Genomic DNA, 22,231 nt, shown 5'->3' with positions numbered 1-22,231 from the left:
CTGTGTGATTCCTCTTTGCACTATTCACAGCAATGCCCGGTACAATACATATTAAGTATCAGTAAATATTAGCTGAATGAATGAGCTAATTAATTAAAGAATATATATTTTTAGTGGAAAAAAATAAACTGCCCCCACTGAACTTCCTAAAATAGATAAGTATAATGACTGGCATATAGAATTTTGCTTAATTAATTAATTAATTAATTGAATAATTGACCAATGCTCTCAGGACAAGGACTTAAGGTTGCAACCAGGATGAAGGGTGCTGACCAGCTGACCTGGAAATGGGGAGATGGTCCTAGATCATCCAGCCCAAAGCAGTGTTATCACAGGGGACCTTACAGGTACAAGAGGAAGGCAGGCAAGTGTCATGCGAGGCAGCGTGAGGAGGACTCAACTCGCCATGGCTGGCTTTGGAGATGGAAGGAGGCTTCAAATCAAGACATGGGGGAGGCCCCTAGAAGCTGGACAGGGAAGAAAACAGATTCTGCCCAGCAACCTCCAGTAGATGGGCAGCCTGCCAACACTTTGACTTTGGCCCATTCTGATCCATTTCAGACTCCTGGCCTCCAGAACTTATAGGATAATAAGGTGTGTACTGTTTCAGCCACTGAGTTTGTGGTACTTTATTACGGCAGCAATAGGAAACTAATAAACTTAGAAAAACCAAGGAAACTAGTCTAAAGTGACTAGTTTATGCCAGGTACCATCATCACCACCATCTCTAATCCTCCCTGCTTTTCTACACGTTTTATATTATTACCCTGACTTCTAAGCCATGAATTTGGAGAGGTTGCCATGTTGCCCATGGTCACTCGGCCAATAACAGTCAAGAGAGTCCAACCCAGTCTCTTCCCTACCATGACCAGAAGCTTCCAATACCACAGTTGTTGTTAACAAGCTGGGATCACAGAGCTCTTTGGGGGTCTGAAGAAGTGTGTGGACACTCCACCCTCCACACCCACAAGTATACCTGCTCAAATATAGAGCTTCATGGACACCCTGTCCTGAGACTTATCAGTCACCTCCTAAGAGAGCATGAACTTCAGTTAACGAATGTCTATCTAGAAGTTAATTAGAAACTATGTTCTATGGTTTTCATATTTAATGTACTTATAGTTCATCTCCTCAGCTACAGTAGAAGTTTCGAAACTCAGGGTCTGCATCAGCTTCTTATTCTGAAGGGCACCTTCCAGAATGCGGGGAAACTCACCAAGTGTTAATACAAACTTGTTCTAGAACATGCATTTTTGCCACTCTCATCATCCAAGCTCTGACTTTAAACTAGAAACTGCCATTTATCAATTACGAGAGATGTGTATCTGAGCTGAAGAGATGCGCTTCACACCTCCTCCTAGACTAGGGGTGTCGAACTCAATCAGAGAAGGGGCCAAAATCTAAAATCCAGCCTAAATCGCGGGCCGAATGGTTTACTGAACAGTCATAAACTGACAATGTCATAAACTGACAGCGGAGTGCAGTGATGACAGCGCAGTGCGGGCCACATTGCAAGGCCTGGTGGGCTGGATTTGGCCCGCGGGCCTTGTGTTTGACACATGTGCCCTAGACTTAGCTTCCAACTGGAAAGCCACATTGGAGCTCTGCACACATGCCCTGCTTTGAAAAAGGCTCTGGGTTTGAATCCCAGTCTTACTGCTTAATGAATACAAAACCAGGACTGACTACCTACAAACCTCAGTTTGTTCACCTATAATATGGGTCTAAGAACAATTACCTGGAAGGGAGCAGTTATAACGATAAGGGTAGCACTGCCAGAGTGCTGAGAACATAATAGATGCTCAGAGAATAGTCATTGTGAAAGATTTATTCTTATAAATTCTATGCAAATCCAGCAAATAGATATCTGCTGTTGGCTAAAATAGGGCTGGGCCAAGTACATGTAAACGTAGCTTTGTTGACATTTTGAGTCCATCTATAAGATGCAGATTGGGGCTAGAATGGAGTGAGCCTCCAGCGTATAAGACGACTCCCTAATTTTACAGTTAAAACATAGGTTTAGGCCTATATTCGCTGTATAAGACTACCCCCCACTTCAAAGAAAAGACTTACTTTGCCGTCAAGATCTGCAGGAAATTTTTGTGCAATTTTGGTCTTTTGCCCCCGATTTTCAGTTGACTTTTTTTCATTTCAAAAGTCATCTTATATGCCGGAAAATATGGTAAGTCTTAGACACGGAAAAGCTCACAACCAGCACAAGAAGATCCAGAGAGCAATCTGACCAGAGTGGGGAGTTGCACAGAGATGTGAGAACCCGCGCTGTCTAAATAAATGGGCCTGAGATTAATTGCCAGCCGAGAAGTTTAAATATATTCCAAAGGACCAATAGTTCTTAACGTACTTCCTGTGAGACATCAATCCTGCCCGTGGCTCTGCCAAAATAAGTAGAAATAAACAAAGGCTCTGGAGCTCCAACGCGTCTGAGGCTCTCTCCTCTCCACCACCCTCCTGAAAGTTTACCCCGCTCGCCGCAATAAAGGCTCTGAGAATTCTCCAGCAAGAAAACGTATTTCAGTTTACTTGACCCAGCACTTCCCGAATGTATTTAATCACAGAGTCTTGTTTTGAAAACATTACTCATGACTATCCCTCAGCACCAACGCTTTATAAAACAAACTTGGGGAGACTGTGTGAGAGGCCAGCGCAGGAAGCTGGTACTGGTTCTCAGGGAAGCCAAGTTTGGGTTCTGACAGGCTACACAGAAGGGAAGGATTGTTGGAGAAAAGGCAGAAACTAGTTGCTGGCGGTAGGAAGAAGGTGTGACTGCCGTGGAAATGGGAAGAAAATGATTTATTAGAAAAATAAGACAAAGAGCCGACCCACGGATGTGATGACTGATTAGCAACATGGGATAGAAATGCCAAAAGTATGAGAAATAACATGGAGGCTCTCAACCCGTGCAGCTGGGATAATGGGGATGCCAGGACCCAGTCAATAGACAAGGATTGGAAACAGCCATTCAACCCTCCATCCAACTCCCCACATAGATAGATCATTGGGAGAATCAAAGGTAGCAATGGTTAATACAATCCAAATGCAGTACTCCAAGGAGAATGTGGTCTCCAAAGTAATGAAGAGCTAACATCTGCTGAGATAGAATCTTATCAAGAAGTCATATCTTAGGGACCTCGAAGTTTGGATCATCTGAACCCAGAAGGAGAGAGTACCTACAGGAGGGATGCCAAGGAGGCAAGGCTGGGAGCTTATAGGATAAAAGGGCGAAAAATCAGAGCAGGAGATGTGAGTACCGAGAAGAGAAAGAAAGGACAGTGTGGAGACATGGAGTATTGCTGGGGGCCCTGGTAAGGAGATGGAATGGTAACAGCCAGAATATGAACTTCACACCGAAGGGAACTGCGGGGTGCAGCTCAGGAGTCAGTTATCCAAACTCCCAGAAGGTTAGAACTTGAGTGTTGTAACCCAAGAGCCTAAAAAGGTCACGTGACCTCATAAACATCGATAGCTTTCAAAGGTGAGCAAATACAACTACTTTTAAATAGTCCCCAGTCATGGAGAGAGAAAGACATTGGCAAACTTCATATACCTTTGAAGGCAGATCTCCAAAACGAATAAAAATGTGGTCCTTAGAGGACATAAAACAGTGCTTAAAGGTGGACTCCGGAGTCTCCTGGGCCGGGGGATTACCCTGTTTAATTTCTCAGACCCACCTTTCTGCAGTGGGGATAACAATAGCTTGTACTTCATGGATCACTGTGGGGATTAACTGACAGATGCACAGAGAGTGTTTATCACATGGCCTGACACAGACCTCCAAGTCATAAATCAGCGCTGGTACTAGGAGCAATGGCGTGCCAACAGAAGTAGCAATTGTGCTTAACTTAGCTCATAGATGTGACCTCCAGAGAAGAATAAACTTGCCTCAGCTTGGCATGCAGTCAAGGGCGATTATTATTCACTAGAGGCCTGGAGCACAAAATCCGTGCACTTGGAGGGCCGGGGGAGGGGAGAAGAAGTCCCTCAGCTGGGATTGAGAAAAGGTGCAGGCCAGGCCAAGGGACCCTACTGGTGCACAATCGGGGCCAGGGAGGGATGTGAGAGGTTGGCCAGCAGGGGAAGGGCCACAGGAGGCCTTCAGAGCATGTCCACTCAGTCCCTATGGGCCAGCCCCCAGCAGCAAGCTAACCTACAGGTTGGAGTGTCTGCCCCCTAGTGGTCAGTGCACTCATAGCAAGTGGTTGAGCAACCTTAGCATATTATTAGCATATTACCTTTGATTGGCTGAATGGCCAACCAGATTACTGGAGACTTAGCGTATTAGGCTTTTATTATATAGGATAATGTAGGATGTATTTCCCTCACAGTGCACTTCTCAGTATCAGAGTTTGGGGGATGTGTCCTTACTGTGTGTTCTCACTTCACTATATATTAGGTGGACCTCAGTTCAGGGGTTTTAGTCACCAGCTTCTTCAGTCAAAACTGGGTTCCTGCATCTTTCTTAAGATTCAAGATGGCGACCTTGCTCAAAATCCACCAGGTGTCTAATAATGAACTTATAGATCTCTTTATGTACAACAATTAGGCAGGAAAGTCACTTGCAACTGAAAGATTTGATAATGGTCCATCTATATGAAAAAATAACTTTCCCAATCAGAGGTGTGAGAAAACTACATGAGATGATGGAATAAATACTAAACTAGCAGGTAAAATTAAAAACCAGGTTCTCATCCCAGTATGCCCAGTTAATTCTACAGTGAACATGAGCCTCCATGTCCTCACCTAGGAAGTGGGAGGTTGACTCTTGGTTGAAGTCCGTTCAGTCATACACTCCCATAGTGCTACATGATATGAGCTTGAGTGACATAACAGCTTTGCTGTTTCTCACTCCTGATGGAGATTACACACAATTCATTTCAGTTTAAAATTGTGTATATTTTAAAGTTGTAAATAAAAAGACTGAGAGTGATCATCACTTAACACTGGAAATGCCTCACCCTGTTACCAAGAGAGAAAAAATAAAACAAAACAAAAAGACCTGAAAAAATGAATAGACATGGACAACCAAGCCGGTTCGACATGTGGGTGAGTGCCCAATAGACCAATGATCACTGCTCTGCATGTGAACAGGAAGGCGGAGGTGCCACTGGGCAGATGACAGCCTGGGCACTGTAGTTGGCATTTCCTCCAGGGCAGGGTGAGGGAAAACACTCATAAATGGGAAACTTCTCTTAATGTCCTTCTTCAGTCTCCCATCCTCACCAGTCCTCAAGCCCTGCAGACCTTCTCTTTCCTTCCTAACTGCAACTGTCACCACACTGAACACCGTGACCTAGAAGTCAATGGGGGAAGTCCAGCCAGGCCCTGGGACCAGACTTCCTTATGGGAATCCAGGCTCCACACTCACCTTGGGCATCCCTCTTAACCACTAAGCTTCCTTGGCCATAAGATGGCTCGGAGAATTAAATAGGATCAAATGAGATAGTCTAAGTCAGGGCTCTGGCACATAGCAGATGCTGAGTAAATATTACCTCTTGCTGCTGCCGCTACTGCTGGTTATGGTTATTGCCACTGTTGTTATTTGATGATAATGATGATGAATGTTAACTAAACAGTCAGAACTGATAGAGTACTATCATACTGTAGGGACCAACAATGGGTGCTGGATAGAAAATGACCATTGAGCCCTAGCCAGTTTGGCTCAACGGATAGAGCCTCGGCCTGCAGAGTGAAGGGTCCTAGGTTCAATTCTGGTCAAGGGTGGTGTAACCTGGTTGCAGGCACAACCTCATTGGGGGGGGGCGGGGTGCAGGAGGCAACTGATCACTGTTCCTCTCTCATCGATGTTTCTAACTCTCTAGCCTTCCTCTCTGTAAAAAAAAATCAATAAAATATATATATTTTTAAAAAGAGATGACCATTGCTCCACCAGTGTGGTTCAGTTGGTTGAGGATCATCCTATGGACCAGGAGGTTGCCAGTTCTATTCCTGGTTGGGAACATGGCCAGGTTTCAGGTTTGACCCCCAGTAGGGGACATACAGGAGGCAGCCGAGCCCATTGATGTTTCTCTCTTATCAATGTTCTCTCTCTCTCTCTCTCTCCCTCTCCCTCTCCCTCTCCCTCTCCCTCTCCCTCTCCCTCTCCCTCTCTCTTTCCCTCTCCCTCTCCCTCTCCCTCTCCCTCTCCTTCTCCCTCTCCGTCTCCCTCTCAGAAATCAATAAAAACATTTATTATTAAAAAAAAAAGATGACCCTTAATTGCTTCAGGCTCCTCCTTCAACTTTGCACCAATTCACAGCCCCAGAACATTTAAAGTAACAATATCCCTTAGGACAGTACAGCATATAAAACAAAAACAAACAGATTTCCTCCTCTTCCTACCAATGCCCCTGCCCGTGTGTGGGGTTTCCTAGCTGCCACGTATGGGACAGTTGGGTTTCATTTGCTGCCCTGTCTGCTGGTTGGGCCTCGGGAGCAGGGACAACCCGGCTCCAGGTGCTCGTGCAGAAAGTCCAGTGGCCACTGTGCTTAACGCCTCCTCGGCAGGTTGGGAGCCCACACCACACATGCTTATTCTACAAGCATCTTGAGCTCCGGTTTCAAATTTCCTTGCTTTCCCCAGTTAAGGACAGACTCTTGGTGTTAAGGGACCTGGAGCTGCTTATAGCCTCGGAGGCCAGAAATCTTATTCAAACACAGAATTGCTAATTTGCAGAACCTCTGTCAGGGGAGATTTCTCATAAAATGGGCCCCAAGGTCGCTGTTTCATTAAATTGTTGTTGCATCCCCCTCCTGTAGCTACTCTGTAATTGGTGATAGCTGCAGCCGTGCCCAGAGGCTTCGGTAAGATGTGCCAAAACGAGCCAGGCGCTTCCAGGTGGGTGCGTGAAGCAGGCGGAGGTCCCCCCCGAACAGCAGGCTCACTGGGCTGCGCACAGCTGGAAACTAACCCTTGGGGGGTTTAAAGAGGTCACCTGGCAACTGTGAGCCTCCTTGCACCCTGAGTTGCTGGAATCTGATATTTCCTGTTACTTGTGGAACGTGTTGTTGAGGTTAGTTCAATTAAACGCACATCTGTGCTCAGTGTAGCCCTGGCTGCCCCGTGTTATGTAACTGTGTATGTTCTTTTTGGGTTGGGAGTCTAATGGTTGGGACTATTACAGCTACAGGCACAGTTTCATGCACCTAGGAGACCCGGGGCTGGCATCCATGGTGGGGCTGTCTTTGGTGGCCTCTGGTTTTGTAGATGGTTGAGATTAAATTATTTCTCATTCTCTCTATCTCCCTCCCCCAGTCCCTCCCCCCTTCTCTTACACACACACACACACACACACACACACACACAACTTATCAGTAAAAAGTTTGTTTCTAAGTATTATTTCTATGTCTCAAAACAGATATCCTGCCAGCAAAGCATTTATCTGCTTCGGATCTCTGTTGGGTGGTCAGGTCAACCACTGTTTGTCAACACACAGTAAGATAATATCACAAAAACCAAGCACTATAAGCACAAGGGACAGTGGCTTCGTGGCACCTCACCCTCTGTCCCATGACACCCGGTCCAGGCACTGCGAGACTCGCTTTGGGCTACAGCTTATACGTTGGCAAGAAACAGCACGTGTACCAAAGCATCCTAAAGCTTGCTCAGCTCACTGTCAGTATTTTATTTTCAATAACTCATGCAAACCCAACTTGATTCTTTTGTGTTGGGAAAGGAGAAAGGGAGAATTCCCGTGTTTGTAGGACCCAACGATGCTTTTCTTCTTTCCTTCGGATTGATTTTAAGAGGATTCTTTTTTGTTGTTTTTTAATAGCATCATCATTGCCCTCTCAAACCAGCCTTACAAAGCCTATTCCAGTGGTCGGCAAACTGTGGCTCTGTTGACTAATGAGTTTGTCCACCACTGACCTAGATTCTTGATTCCAATAATTACAGGCTGTTGTTGTTCCTTGTGATTAAGCCCCTATTCCAGTGGTCAGCAAACTCATTAATCAACAGAGTGGCAAACTGCGGCTCCCGAGCTGCATGTGACTCCTGAGCCACAGTTTTCGGACCACTGGCCTATCCTAATCTGGGGCGGTCAACCAGTGAGTGCCTCAGTTGCACTTCCTACCTGCCGAATTCTAAGTTAACCACTACCTCTGACTATTGCAGAGAGAAGCCTGTGAAATGTTCTACCTCCACTTTCAGAATAAGTCCACCTGGATGCGCTCATGCTTACAAAAGGTGGGGGGGCATCCCGCCTCTTAACTCCCATCTGAGCAAGTAAACTTTGCCCAAAAGGACGTGTTCTGCAGCCCTGGTGGGAGAACTGCTGGACAGCAAGAGAGGAAACAGATGGAAGAAGCGCCGAAGGAAGCTGAGAAATAGCCATCTGATGATGTCACTGAGAGCTGGACCGAGAACCACATGCTGCCCCCCCTCCCCCACCCTGCTCCCCGCACTGCCCTGCTGGATGCAGGTGCACGGAGTTGATGTCTCCCGGGTGCACTCCATCTGGGTGGCTTTCCTTCATGCCAATTGCCTCTCTCAGGGACAGAGGTCATGGGCTCCTTCACATGCTTCACGCGATATTTAACATGACTGCTTGGAACCTTGGTTTGATTTTGTCATGCCTATCCGTCTAGTTCTCTTCTTTCTTTTTTTTTTTCCTGATAAGACACACAGATTCTAAATATAGAAAGGCTAACCCAGCTAAATATGGAAAGGCTAACGCATCACGGATAAAGCAGTAATGAAATGCAGCTTTTCTCTAAGTCTCTCTCAGTAATCGCCACCCGGACGCTCGCAGGATAAAGCTGGGTTATTCCAGACCCAGGCTGTTTCGGTCCAGGCCGGCCATGTGCTTCTGCTAAGCGGTGTGATGGGCATATGTAATCTATCTGCGCTCACACCAATGGGAAGGTTCGCTAGAAAGATCCAAGGGGCTCCTTTGAAGTCCGCCTTGCCTTCAACTAGGAGATGCTTTCTAAGGAAATGCAAACAACTCCCTAACTGGATACGGAGAAAAGCATCCATTTAGACTCCTCTCTGTTCACCCAGAAAGGACCTGCGCTGGAGGCAGCCCCCAACCACCTGTAAACAAGGTTTCCTCAGAGGGCTCCTGGGAGGAGGGTGAAGTCTAATAGCTTACACATGTGTTCAGAAATGAGCTGGTGTGCTAATCCTAGCTAACTCTTTCTACATTCATTGGGGGGATCAATTAAGTCATATTTCATTGACCTCCTTTGAGCTATTTTATGGACTTTAAAAAATGTTATTTTATTAAATCTATAATTTAATGTTCATTGAGTCGACTAGTACTTTTATCCAATGTATAATGCATCCATATTTAATAGCTCCCCATCTCAAAACTGTGACGTGTGAATATATATGGATATATTACATATAATATACTATGATATTGAAAAATCTCTGTATCTATTGTCCATAATATTTTAGAAAAGTAGAATAAACAAATCTATTCCCACATAAAAAGTGCTTTTACCCATCTACAGAGCCCATTTTTCTCAGCCCGACCAGCTCATAAAGTACTTTCTAATAGATACCATGGCTTTGCTAATTCTGCTTTTCATATTTGGAAAATAATTTGATGGTGACATGACTAATTCTCCTCTTTCAGGGAAACCCTTCAGAGAATGTCTCAGCTCCATATGAATTTGAGGAAGACACCAAATTTGCTAATAGATCCAGACAGCTGTCTGCACGTGGGGAGGACATCAGACCGTTGCTATGTTTGGTCTGTGCGGTTAGTAATGCAGACTCAGATGGCACTGAGAATGGGCCATGTTAGAATTCAGTTAAAAATACCAGCAAGGCCTGGCTGGCATGGCTCAGTGGTTGAGCGTCAACCTATGAACCAGGAGCTCACAGTTTGGATTCCTAGTTAAAGCATAGGCCCAGGTTTCGGGCTTGATCCCCAATAGAGGGGTGTGCAGGAGGCAGCCAATCAGCGATTCTCTCTCATCATTGATGTTTTTTTTTTTTTTCTTTCTTTCTCTCTCTCTCTCCCTCTCCCTTCCTCTCTGATATTAGTTTAAAAAAAAATACTAGAATGGCCAAATCATCACCAGACCAGAGACCTCTTATATTATCCACATGAAATGGTGAAGAGCTGGGCATGGGGGTGAGGGAGGTGGAAGCAAGCACAGCTGCTTGGCTTTATAATGATGGAAGGAACTTCCCTTCTTGGTGATGCACACTGTTGGGTTTTACTGGATACCATTACCTTAGCCACTAGGACTGCAAATGCGATGAGCAGTTAAACTGCACACAGAGGTATCTGGTCCTTCTTAAAACCTCATCAGCCCATTCATCTTCTAAATTTCCCATAGCAACACATTCCAGTTGTGCTTCTGTGGGGGGATTGTAATTGACAATGTGTTTGCAGGGAAGAGGGAGGACCCCATCCTACACCAATAGGAACAATATGTGCAGAAAATGTACACCACCGTTTTTCTTGTCACACAATAAAACCAAAACAAATAGTCACAGCACGTTTCCAACGGAATAGACTTACTTTCAGTGCAAATGGGACAGCATCCTTTTCGGTTGAGAATTTTACCCTAATCAAAAGAAAAACAAATAAGAGTTTAATGCTAAGAAACAGAGTCTGCTGAGGACTTTTTAAAACTCTAATACCAGACAAACCAATAAAATCAGTCCAAGTTATATTTGAACTCAGTGCCCAGATGGTGATGAGGACAGTGAAAATGAAGTTTCAAGTATCAGGCCAGGCGAAGCCTTTCAGAAAGTATCAGGGTCTCAGGCCAGGCAAAGCCTATCAGAAAGCTTTCCTGTTTTTACCACCGAGAAATAGAATATCTCAAGGACTCATTGGTGGGATCTTTCTCACACAGAGGGGAGATGGGGACTGTCTGGATTCAACCTTTTCACCGATACCCGAATCTAGTCCTCTGTAAGCCAAGAGCACACACATCAAAATAGGAAGTGGCTGTCAACCCATCGACCCATGTGAGGCCTCTGTTCTGTTTTGCTTCTAGGAGGGGCCCAAACAATAAATGGTAACCCAAGTGGGGGTCTATGGATCCAGACAATATCTGTGTTACAGATCAAGTTCAGTCACATTTCTTCTTTCAGAAACTGCTTTGCAGTTGAAGCCAATGAATTTGAGGGTTGGGAAATGCAGAGTAATTTTCCATTATCATTCTGGAAACACAGTGTAATTTCCTAAAATGCATTTATTCCCCTTTTTTTAGTGCATGACATTTCAAGGAGGGAGCTTATTCTCAGGGCCCATATCAGCAAATGGCATGGCCTTATCTCTGACTCAAGGGGACTCGAAGAGAAAAGAAAATGTGGGAAAAGATGAACATAGACAGAACACTTTGCTGTGTGACAAACACCCTTTCAGATATTTCCCATAAGCTATCCAACCTCGGGATCATTACAAGGATTTAATAACTTAATACTCAAAACATTTAAGATTTAATCAATAAAATACATATTATTATAATTATCCTTCTTAAGATGAACAATAACCTTATAAGCTAAGTATTTCCCTTTTTATAGGTGAAGAAATTGATGTTATGCAATGCAACCATAGTAGAACCCAAAATCAAACCTAATTTTGTATAACCCTAAAGGCCATCTTGTTGGCACTCCAGATTTTTATCCTCTTCCATCCTTTAACTCTAAGAGAATATAATATTCACTGGGCACCTGCTGTACACAGAGTGCTGTGCATTCTTCATACTTTATCTCATTTAAACTTCACAATGACCTTCTAAATGTAGGTGCCCTGGCCTTTTATTAGGAAAATAAGAAACAGGGATCACAGAGAGGAAGCCCAAGGTCTATGTCAAGGCCACAAGTCAATATAAGGTCCATCCACTCATTCCCTACTGGTCAGTTGCATCAAGAATAGATTTAGAAACTAGAGAAAATCATACTGGTTCAAAATATGCTAGTCAGCAATTGAAGAACCAGGACCATGTTAAATTCATTTACCCATTAGCTAGCTCTGTGATTTTCCACCTTCATCTATCTCATGGCACACATAAACTAATTATTAAAATTCTATGGCACACCAAAAAATATATAGCATTTTTTGCCAATCTGAAAAAAAAAGGTATAATTTTGACTTATTCACACCAGATGGCTATTGTTGTTTTGGTTGTTGTCATTTTTTTATTTGACAATCTAATAGGCATGGAACGTTTAAAAAAATTTCTTATGGCACACCAGTGTGTCACAGCACACCGATTAAAACTCACCTTATACAATATAAATTGTATAAGGGCCATGATGACTTTGAATAAGACTTAAAACTCAGCCTCATTCAGCCATCCCATGGTCTGGGGCATCACGGCATGTATTCATTGCCTAGAGCTCTATCTTCTATTTCTATTGGGCAGCCAGGTCTCCTTGGGTTTCTCGGACTGAAAGCAGTTGAGGACAAAAGCAAATGTGCTTGGCTATGGCCAATGGCGTGATGACCCCAGCGGGGAGGAGTGAGGGGCACTATCCGAATAGAGCAGAGCTGTCTACATCCAAAGCCCCCAACAACACATAGCGATGTGATCCCCTCCATCTGCATGCTGGCAGGACTGCCATCAGCTTCTTTAGACAATGGAAGTGGGGCTGGTCATATTACTAAACAAGGGGGTAACTCAAGCACCAGCTATGAGGTCAGGGCTCCTGGCTGTGGCATCCAGGCATGCTACCACCTCGGCGGTAAGAAGGGTGCAGTAATGACACCCATCCGGAGGGGTGGTCTCAGCATTGAATGGGGTCAGCCCTGCGACAGCAGAGAAAGTCTCAGTCCAGGTGAGCGATGATGAGATGGTGTCATCACAGCCCTGTCCCCACTGGAACCCTCATAGCCCTTCTCACGGAAGGTAGGCCTTTGCCTCTGGGGAGTTGCCAGGGAAGGGAGACAAGGAATCCAACCATAAAATCCTCCTTCTGCTGGGGAAAGAGCTGTGCAGTGCCCGGCCAGGACAGAGCAGGGGACCCTCATAGGACAGAGCAGGGGACTCCTGCAGGACCATTCCTTGGAGTGTTTTGATCTCCCCAGGCAACGCCAGGGAGGGAAGCGCTTTGTGGAGTTTCCATGGTAGAACTAAGTTTTCTCCCAAAGTCCTGTGCTGGCCACGGAGGAGTGAGGGTGTGAGCTGGAGGAGTGGTTAGAAAGATGCCCAGAAACCAGAAGGGGGCCCCCGAGGCAGGAGCTGGGCACTGCAAGCTTTGGCAAGCTGAGGAGGAGGGAGCGGGGAAAGGCCTGGGTTTAGAGGCATGGATGCCCCCGGCCCAAACGTGGCCCAAGAAGAAAGGCTGAGAGATGCTGCCGGTGACATAAAAAGCACTGACCTCCCGACAGCGAGAGGACAATGAGAACCAGCGACCCCGCCACGGCGGCAGGACCCCAGGAAGCCGGACTCTCACCACCGCCCAGGGAGCTTGTTACTGGAGCCACTAGGTTGGCACGGCGCCCTGATTTTGTCTCTGGAATAAGGAAGCCCGTTATTACTAACATGTGCTGCAAGCGGTCATTAGCAGCCAGGGTTCCCCCGGGACTGGCAGAGAAGCGATCTTACTCTCCAATGAATATTTATAAGCAGACCACGTTCAAGTCCCTGGACTGGATCTCCCTCCTTCTTTTTTATGGGAGCTTTTCGGTTTTATGTCCGAGGCTTTTTAAAGCAAGACTAATTAGGGTTTTTTAGGTGTGTGTGTGCTTTTTTTCTGCTTCTCTCTCCCCCTTCCTTCAGTTGTGCAAGAGCAGCAGCTGTTGTTTCTCATGCCGCGTTTGGTAGTGAAGCAAAAACAGCGCCTTGCTGTTTACAATAAGCACAGATGTGGGTGAAATTAAAGGCTGTCGATAGCAGAGGAAGGGGGACAGGCCCTGAATCCGAGGGTGCATTATTTTCATTCACTGCGAGGTACTGAATGGGTCTGACATGTTCCCCAAATGCCTGGGTTTCAAGTTGCCGAGGAGAACTCACTGAAGGCGAGCGTTAGAGGAGAATGGGCACCTTATTCGGCGAGTAGGAACGGGGCTTCTGAAAAGGGATATTCCCACCAGGACGCAATTGCCATGAGGGGCTACGATGGAAGCCAGGGTTCCAGAGGGAAAACTTCAGAGGGAAGCTGGGACAGGGTGCCACTAGGTAGGAGAAAACCCTTGGGAAATCTATGGAGAAACAACCACATGTGACCTGAATGACAACGGGAAGGGACTCTGATCAGAGGAGAGAGAGAAAGGAGGGGAGTGCAAAGGGCGCTGCTGATAGTCAACAGCAAACCCAGCCACAGAGACCAGGGAACAGACCAGCAGGCTGGAGACCTGAGAACACAGACATGGGCAGAGTCACTGAGACACAGGAGGGTGGAGAGAGCCAGGTGGGCCCTGTCCCCATGCAAGGCTGGAACGGGGGAGGGGGAGAGAGGGGGTGAGAGGGGGGTGCTGCAGGAGGGTCCTCAGAGGATGCTTTGCAAGGGGCAGGGGCTCTGTGGGCCCTTGGAAGTTTCAGGGGAATGGGGTTCAGTGCCCAGGGGACCTGCCACACACCGGACGTGCCCCAGGCTGCCCAGTGAAGGCACAGAAGCCTGCATCCCACACGTACCTGCGGGCAGCTGCTGATGGGGGCGCACTGCTTTTTGCGGCACTCAGTCTTGCCTTTCACACAAGCACAGATGGTGCAGTTCACGGAGGACCACATCTCTCCATCCTGGGGGAGAGAGCACGGGGTTCCATCATCGGGGAGCGGAGGGCTGTGGGGAGCAATCCAGCAGGCTGGGGCTCTGTCACGGGAAGCCTTTCTTAATGAGTGCTGGATGCCATCATTAGATTACACCACTCTGATGGCTCTATTGCACCTACCTGATTTAATGTAAGATCAGATTTAAGGTGTGTGTGCACATGTGTGTGTGTGTTTGCCTATGTGTATACCTGTGTGTGTGGGTGCATGCATGTGTGTACCTGTGTGTGTGTGTGCAAGCATTTGTGTGTGTGTGTGTGTGTGTGTGTGTGTGTGTGTGTGTGTGTGTGTTCTTCTCCAGGATATAAAAAGAATTCTTGGGCAGCTAAGTCCTATTTACATCTTGCTCCTATTGCACTAGGAGACAAGCAGGAATTTCATCATGATGTCATAACAAAGGTCCAATTTTCCCCATTCGGTAAGATGGACATGTTCAAAGCTGAGCCAGGCCCCAGACATTAATGGACACGTCCACAGGTGGTTAGTTTACTCCCAGGTGGGCCATGGTTCTGGACCACATCGGGCACAAATATGACAAGGACAGAAGCTAATTCAAACGACTCACACTTCCCAGGCAGACACCTCACCGGGAAGCCATTGGAAAGCGAGGGGCCTGTCAACTAACTCCGAGAGCCACTCAGGCGCGTCCCTGCCTGTCCGGCACTCTGCTCCCTACAAGCTGGGAGCCACTCGGGGGCACGTTTTCTCACTGCTTGAGGAATTTCTAGGGCTCACTGGACTTACGACCCACATTGCCAAGTGCCCGGCCACAGGAAGCCCAGTGCCTCCGGAGAACGGGCAGGGATGGGCACCTTGCTTTGGGGAAAGAGATTATAGGCAATCAAGCGGGGCCTGCACACAAAGCAGGATTCCTTCCTGGAGGGTCTCAGCAGCCAATTTTGTTAAAACAGAGACACTAGCTCAGGTCTGTGAGGTTGACTATGCCTCTTCCTCTTCCTTCTCGCTCTTTGGAGCTGTTTTCAGAACTGCCTGCTCTCCAGTGCCTTTACTTCTCGGGAGAGGAAGACCTGGCTGAATCTGTCTTACAGGCATCTACTCTTCCAGACTCTCTGCATGTTTCTGGGACTCCGAGCTTCAAGAATGACCCGTCAGTGGTTTCCATCTCAGTTCACAGAAAGGAACTCAGGAGGAGCCTGGAAAGCACTCTGTACAACCACTATCATAAGGGGGAGTCTGCTGCATCGGGGGCTCAAGGGAGGGGTGACTGCGTGCAGAGAGGACCCGAGAGCTCTCAGAGCTGGGTGCAAGTACCACCCGCACGTGACCCTTCCCCTGGGCACGACACACCGAATCTTCTTATGGATTCCATAAGCCAGGCTCTCCCTCCAACTCCAAGGTATAACAGGAAGCCTGGCTCAGCACAGCCTACCGGGGGAGCTCCCCATCTGCCTTGGTTCTGGGGGTCTCAGTTCTCAGGGGTATCATGAAAAGACCTTCGGGACAGAGGGACTCCTCCATCCCTGGGGAACAAGGACAAGATGGAAAGGACTTCGGACAAAGTCAACAATCTTCATCCTGACGTCTAAGTGGTCGCTGCACAGCCCTGTGGGTGTGGCTCAGTGGGTTGGAGCATCCTCCTGTACATTACAAGGCCGTGGATTCCATTCCCAGTCAGGGCACATGCCCAGGTTGGGGGTTCAATTCCAAGTATTACGGGAGGGATGGGAGGCAACCAATTGATGTTTCTTTGTCAGGTCAATGCTCTCTCTCTCTCTCTCTCTCTCTCTCTCTCTCACACACACACACACACACACACACAGCAGTAAGCATATCCCTGGGGAGACACACACACACACACACACACACCATTAAGCATATCCCTGGGGAAGATTACAAATAAATAAATTAGATAACTGGCGGCTGACAGCTTGCTACTCGGGCCGTCAGGGGACGGTGTGAAATACCCTGTTTCTCCGAAAATAAGACAGTGTCTTATATTAATTTTTTCTCACAAAGTTGCGCTAGGTCTTATTTTCAGGGGATGTCTTATCTTTCCATGCGCTAGGTCTTATTTTCGGAGGATGTCTTATTTTCAGGGAAACACGGGTACGTGTGGTGGGGAGCGTCCAGGACAGCACTCGCTCACCTTTGCTCCCTGCAGCGCTGGCCACATGCACCATAAGCACCCTCACTGAACATCTCCCGGAGGAGAAAACCGCTCTTTGAAAAGCAACGCCATAAAAAACGTCCTGGGCGTAGCCAGCTGCAGACCATCAAGACCCTGGCAGGGGGCACTGAGCGCTCTGGCCAAGATGGTCCTGGGCAATCAAGGCCCCGTAACAGCACCATCAGGGAGGCAGTTTCAGCTCATCCCCAGCCATGGGCCGGGCCGACCACATTGGGAAAAGGCAATGATTGCCTGTACAAGTTTAAAACATCATATAAAGCCAAAATATAAAAAATTTTAAAAAGCATTTTTCAAAAGAAAAATTTTTTCCAAGAAAAGCTTTTTCAAACACTTGCTTCTCTGTCTCTGTGTGTACTGGATTCTAAATATAGATACATATAAATATTATACTATAAATCAGTGCAGTTATAGATGGACACACATACATGTATATATACATACAAGCACCTACACACAATATGGAAGACCCCAATGAGCATGTTGTCTGAAGCTTTCTACAATTCAGGGTACACAGTCACCTCCGTGTGCCTGGCTCTGGACGTACCCGAAAGATCTTGTTGCCAAACTTGCACATTTTGGTGTCTTCCGGGGGCACGTGTACAAGGCACTCCTCACAGCAGGCCTCCTCGCCCTTGTCACAGCCGCCGGCCTGGGAGCACTTCTTCTTACACACCACAGTGGAGTCCTGCGGGCCCAGAGGCAGACGAGATTAAAATGATGCCCACCCGCATCCAACGCCCTCCCTGGCCTCCCGCTAACAACCCACAAATCACAGCTTCCAAATACAGTTTGAAGATTCCGAATTTTAATTTATTGCAATCGACCTTTCATCCACTTCAAACTATTGTTTGTTGACTCAATATCTGGACTATGCAAAGTGTAACATACACTCCCTACCTTCCCAGGGTTTATAATTTAATGCTCAAGGGACTAAAAGTTCTGCTTCAACCACTGTGTGGCAAGAACACCCCGTTCACAATGGGCCAGCCAGTTCCAGTCCTGTTCCTCTTTCCTTCACTCACAGCACCCTCTGGGGCTCCTGTCTGGCTTTGTGCCACCTTCTAGGAGTTCAGCACAAAGGCAGGGTATCTCTGATCAAAGAGCAAAATTCACAGTTCATGTTCTATCTCAAAATGAAATCTATTAGTGTCTTCTGTGTTCAAACAGGAATGGAAGGAGCAATTCCAAAACTGGACCTGGGTTCCAGAGCTTTTCCATCAACTGTATGACCTTCACGTGGCCACTTAACCTCTAAGGGAGACAAGTTGATACCTGTAACTTCAAGGTGTGAGGCCTAGTTTCTAAAGAAGTGGTATTCCATGAACGAAATAGCTTAGTGAACTGCGTCTGCTAATTTATTCAGCCACACGCTGAAGAGAGGTGAAGAAAAGGAAACTTCCCTAGTTCCCCAGCCAACAAGACACAACTCCACCTGGAGCAGGTCGACAGCTGGACGGACTGTAAAAGCCGAACACCCATGAAATTTAGTGCAAGACAGGGTTGGAGAAAAGAAGTGTCCCAGGTAGATCAGCAATCCCCTCAGAGTGTTGCGTTAAGGTGAGAACAATAGCAGAGAAATGAGGTGAAACCCCCTCCAAGACATAGACCCCACTGGTAAGCTTTGAGCCAGGATGCATGTCTGAGCATTATATACATGTAGGATATATTAATCAACCTATGTAACTTCTGTAGCGTAGGGAGTGGCTATAGGGTTAAGCCTCAGACTGACCTGCTGGCAAAGCCACAAACAAGTCCCAGCTTAGAGAGCACAGCCCCCTTAGCATAAATAAGCTTGGCCTTATGACACTCTCTAGATCCTATCTGGGAAGCTAATGGGCTGTCCGAGGTGCAGTTAAGTGTTGCCAAAACAAGTAAAACTCACAAGAACATTGTAACTATGGTGATCATTACCTTGCTTACCTCTGACTATAAAATAAAGCATTAGCTTACCTTCTGGATTTTTTCTTTGTGGCCTCAGCCAGACACAGGAAGATTCACCTAGATCAGTGGTTGGCAAACCTCAGCACGCGAGCCACATGTGGCTCTCGAACTGTGGTTTGCCTCTCTGTTGACTAATGAATTTGCCAACCACTGCACTAGACTAAATGTTACCGTATAGTTGGAAGCTATTAGGATTAGCAATTGTGGTATATTGCTTGCAAAGAGGTAAAGGGTAGTTAGCCGACCACTGATCTAGACCCAGCTTATTCTCTTTGTCTGTCTTTTCTATATCCTTCGCCACCCTCCCTCAGGCTGTGCTAGCATGACACACTGTAGATTCTATTCTAATTTTATAACTTTAAGAGGTACTTCTGGTACCATCTACTATACTTTCATGGATTAATTATACAAGATTAATATGACACTGAGGTGATCCTTCAAATGCCACTTGATATCCTTTATATCTATCAAGGGTGATGAAACTTTTTTCTGTCAAGGGCCATATGAATATTTATAACATCATTCTTGGGCCATACAAAATTATCAACTTAAAAACTAGTCAGATAGTCAAACATGTAATTAACTCACCCCTAATGCCTTGGCAGGACAAGACCAAATGGTTTTGTGGGCCTAACACATCCCACAGGTCAGATGTTCCCACCATTTCTCTAAGCGAAGAGAAAATACTACTGACTATCCTAAATGATTGCAGCCTGCTTTTTCAGGGGATGTCTGGCTTTCCTGCAATCAAGAGAATTGGGAATGACATGGGTTTTATCAAAAGCTCAGTATCCCCAAGAGGAAGCTATAACCCATGAAGTTCCTGGAGAGGAAGAGTAGTCCTGAGGATGGAGGCCAAGGCTAAGAGCGGGAATAGCCATCTGTTTACCATAGGAGAACACAAGCCAGGAAGAGAAGAGGGAGCCTCGGGAAAGTCCTTTCGGTCTCAGTGCCAGGGAACACTCAGGGCAGCCCTTACTCAGCCACCTCCCTGCAGCAGGGCTGTTACATAACAACGCCTTCCACGGGTAATCAGGACCTTCTGAACCCTCATCACGGCTACTGACTCAGAGCTGGTGTTGAGCAAACTTCCCCTCTGGCCCTCTCTTGCCCTTTAGCTATTAAAAACAAAACCACCACCAACAGCACCACACTCATGCTACACAGATGTTTGGGTGAACTCACTAATGAATGACCCTAAAGCCCTCCATATAAATGATTCTCTTCTTGGTTCCAAAAATAAATCGCCACATAAACCCAGTCTAGAAATGCAGGATGTGTATCCCTTTGTAATGGGGGAGTGGTTCAATTCTTTCTTTACCAGTCATTAGGCTCCGGTTGCCTTTTGAGAAAAGTGAGGGATGCCTCAAATAAGGAATGACACTGTGAACAAAATATAAATACTCCCTTCCCAAACTATCAGGTTGATCTTGTGATGGATCCACGGAAAACCCATGCCGCTCTTTTCTCTCGCATATAAGGCCACTTTTATTGCCAGGAGTGCCAGAGGTTCCACTGTGGATCATAAGCTTCAGAGAACGCTGCCATGTGCATTTGTCTGAGTTTAGCAAGTGCTGCAGACAGCCCCTCAGTTTAGTTCTCACCACCAAAAATGAACTTGCTATTCTCAGGGGATGACAGTGAATGGTAATTTGGGTCTTTGTGACCTTAAGTGTGAATTCACCCTAACGTGGCATCAAGAATGACTCCCTCTGATAAATGGCACATCATGTTTGGCCACAATGTTACACTAAAGCCCAAGCTGCTCGAACGGCAGCCCCTCAGAACCACCATACCCTGCAGGTGCACGCCGTGCAATCGTCGTACAGAAACGAGGATCCGTTGTCATAAACGTCACTGCGGAAGAGGCAGCTTCCAAACGGGAGATCAAACACTTTCCTTTGACCTAGAGGGAAGCAACAGCACAGTGTAAGCAAGGCGGAAGCCATGGACATCCCCCTGGGTCATCAGCAATTACAGCACAGGCAGCTCAACACTCAGATGCTCCCAGGGCATACCCAGGAGTCATTAATTTAGAGAGTTTTTCTTACAAAGAGTTTGATTGCACACTATAAGTCAACAAATCTTCATTGAATATCCATATACTGAACCAAGAGGATTAAGACATAGACCTTCCCTCGTGGAGCTCAGAATGTACTGGGGAAGCAAACTCATGAAACATGATTTCGGCACAAATGTATGCTATGTTCTGGAAAGAAGCCAATCTGGGAACCATGGGGAAAGGAGGACAGAGAAGACTTCTCAAAGGATGGGATGCCTGAGTTACATTGAAGAATGAGTAAAATTATGCAGAAAGTGAATATTGGAAGGAAGGAGGCAAGATATCCCATGGAGGAAAAGAATGAGCAAATAAAAAAAAAATAATTACAGAGCATTTCAGTTGAACAAGTTACAAGTCCATTGGCATAAAGGGTGAAGCTAACTCAAAGAGTTCATGGAGGCAGAATCCAACTAAATATGCCAAGGGTCCAGGCATCGTATCTCTGCAGAATTAATTTAGTTTGCCTTTCCCTATAATTTACCTCCATATGCTTCCTGTATTTTCTGAAGTGGACTTAAATTATCCTTGGCAACAGGCAGGATATAAATAAATATGTAGATATAGTTAAGCTTTCTTCTCCACCATTAAAATAGATGTTCTGAGGAAGTCTTCTCCTCTTAGAATGAATAGCCCCTTCCTGTTCCTTTTACTACAGGTATAGTCCTCAATATTGTTGCCTGGATGGATGATGGATGATGGATGGATGGATGGTGGATGAGTGGATGGACGGACAGATGGCTACAGTCAGTATATCATTGAGCAAAAAGACTCTTCAACAAGTTGATGCCTCTCCTGAACAAATGTAACCAATGGCTTAAATTATCTAGCGTAAAATGTGGATTTTACCTTAAAAAAAAAAATCTTAGTGTTAATTAGTTTAGAGTTTTTCTTACAAAGCCTTGTACTCATTAATCATGCCAAAAAGTGCAAGGTGGTATGTATTATCATTATGAGTGGTGGGATCATCTAAATATGACCCTGGGCCATAGTCACTTTCTCTTAAAGGGGTATCCTGTGCTCTGTGTACACAAAACTCTGACCAGGCTCTTCACTGAAAAGGAAAAAAAGGAGAATGCTGTGATGTCAAAGACAGAGGTATGTCACATGAATGAATCTTGGTGATAGGAAAATTTAACAGCAAATCAGTATCCAAGCCGCCAAAATTCTAATTAGTCTAAGATTTCAATATCTAAATAGTATCCTGGTATTTTCTTTCCTATCTTTTGTGTGTATATGTAGGTGGGGGTATGTTTCTTTCTACTCCCTCCCCAAAACAAACAAACAAACAAAAAAACAAACATAAAATTTTACCTTAATCCCAAAGTCATCATGGCCCAAAATAAGATAAAAACATTCAAAAAAGTGGTTCAGAGACTCCG

The 22,231-nt window shown here is 46.0% G+C and overlaps 1 protein-coding gene across 2 annotated transcripts in view; it reads right to left on the bottom strand.

Moving 5' to 3' along the window:
- Positions 1-22,231, bottom strand: part of BMPER (BMP binding endothelial regulator) — a 187,155-nt gene that overhangs the window by 61,027 nt on the left and 103,897 nt on the right. For both annotated transcript variants that reach the window (XM_084896864.1, XM_084896865.1), the window contains exons 8-11: positions 20,587-20,696; positions 17,394-17,534; positions 14,566-14,670; positions 10,497-10,542 (exon numbers count right to left, since the gene is read on the bottom strand). In XM_084896864.1, the coding sequence (XP_084752990.1) occupies positions 10,497-10,542; positions 14,566-14,670; positions 17,394-17,534; positions 20,587-20,696 (402 nt within the window). The remainder of the gene's footprint in view (positions 1-10,496; positions 10,543-14,565; positions 14,671-17,393; positions 17,535-20,586; positions 20,697-22,231) is intronic.

This window comes from Pipistrellus hanaki (genome assembly GCF_964339955.1).
Source record: "Pipistrellus hanaki genome assembly, chromosome: 10".
In the NCBI taxonomy this organism is placed as follows: Eukaryota; Metazoa; Chordata; class Mammalia; order Chiroptera; family Vespertilionidae; genus Pipistrellus; species Pipistrellus hanaki.
Note: the sequence above shows the minus strand (reverse complement) of the source record. Positions and strands in the feature narration are given on the sequence as shown.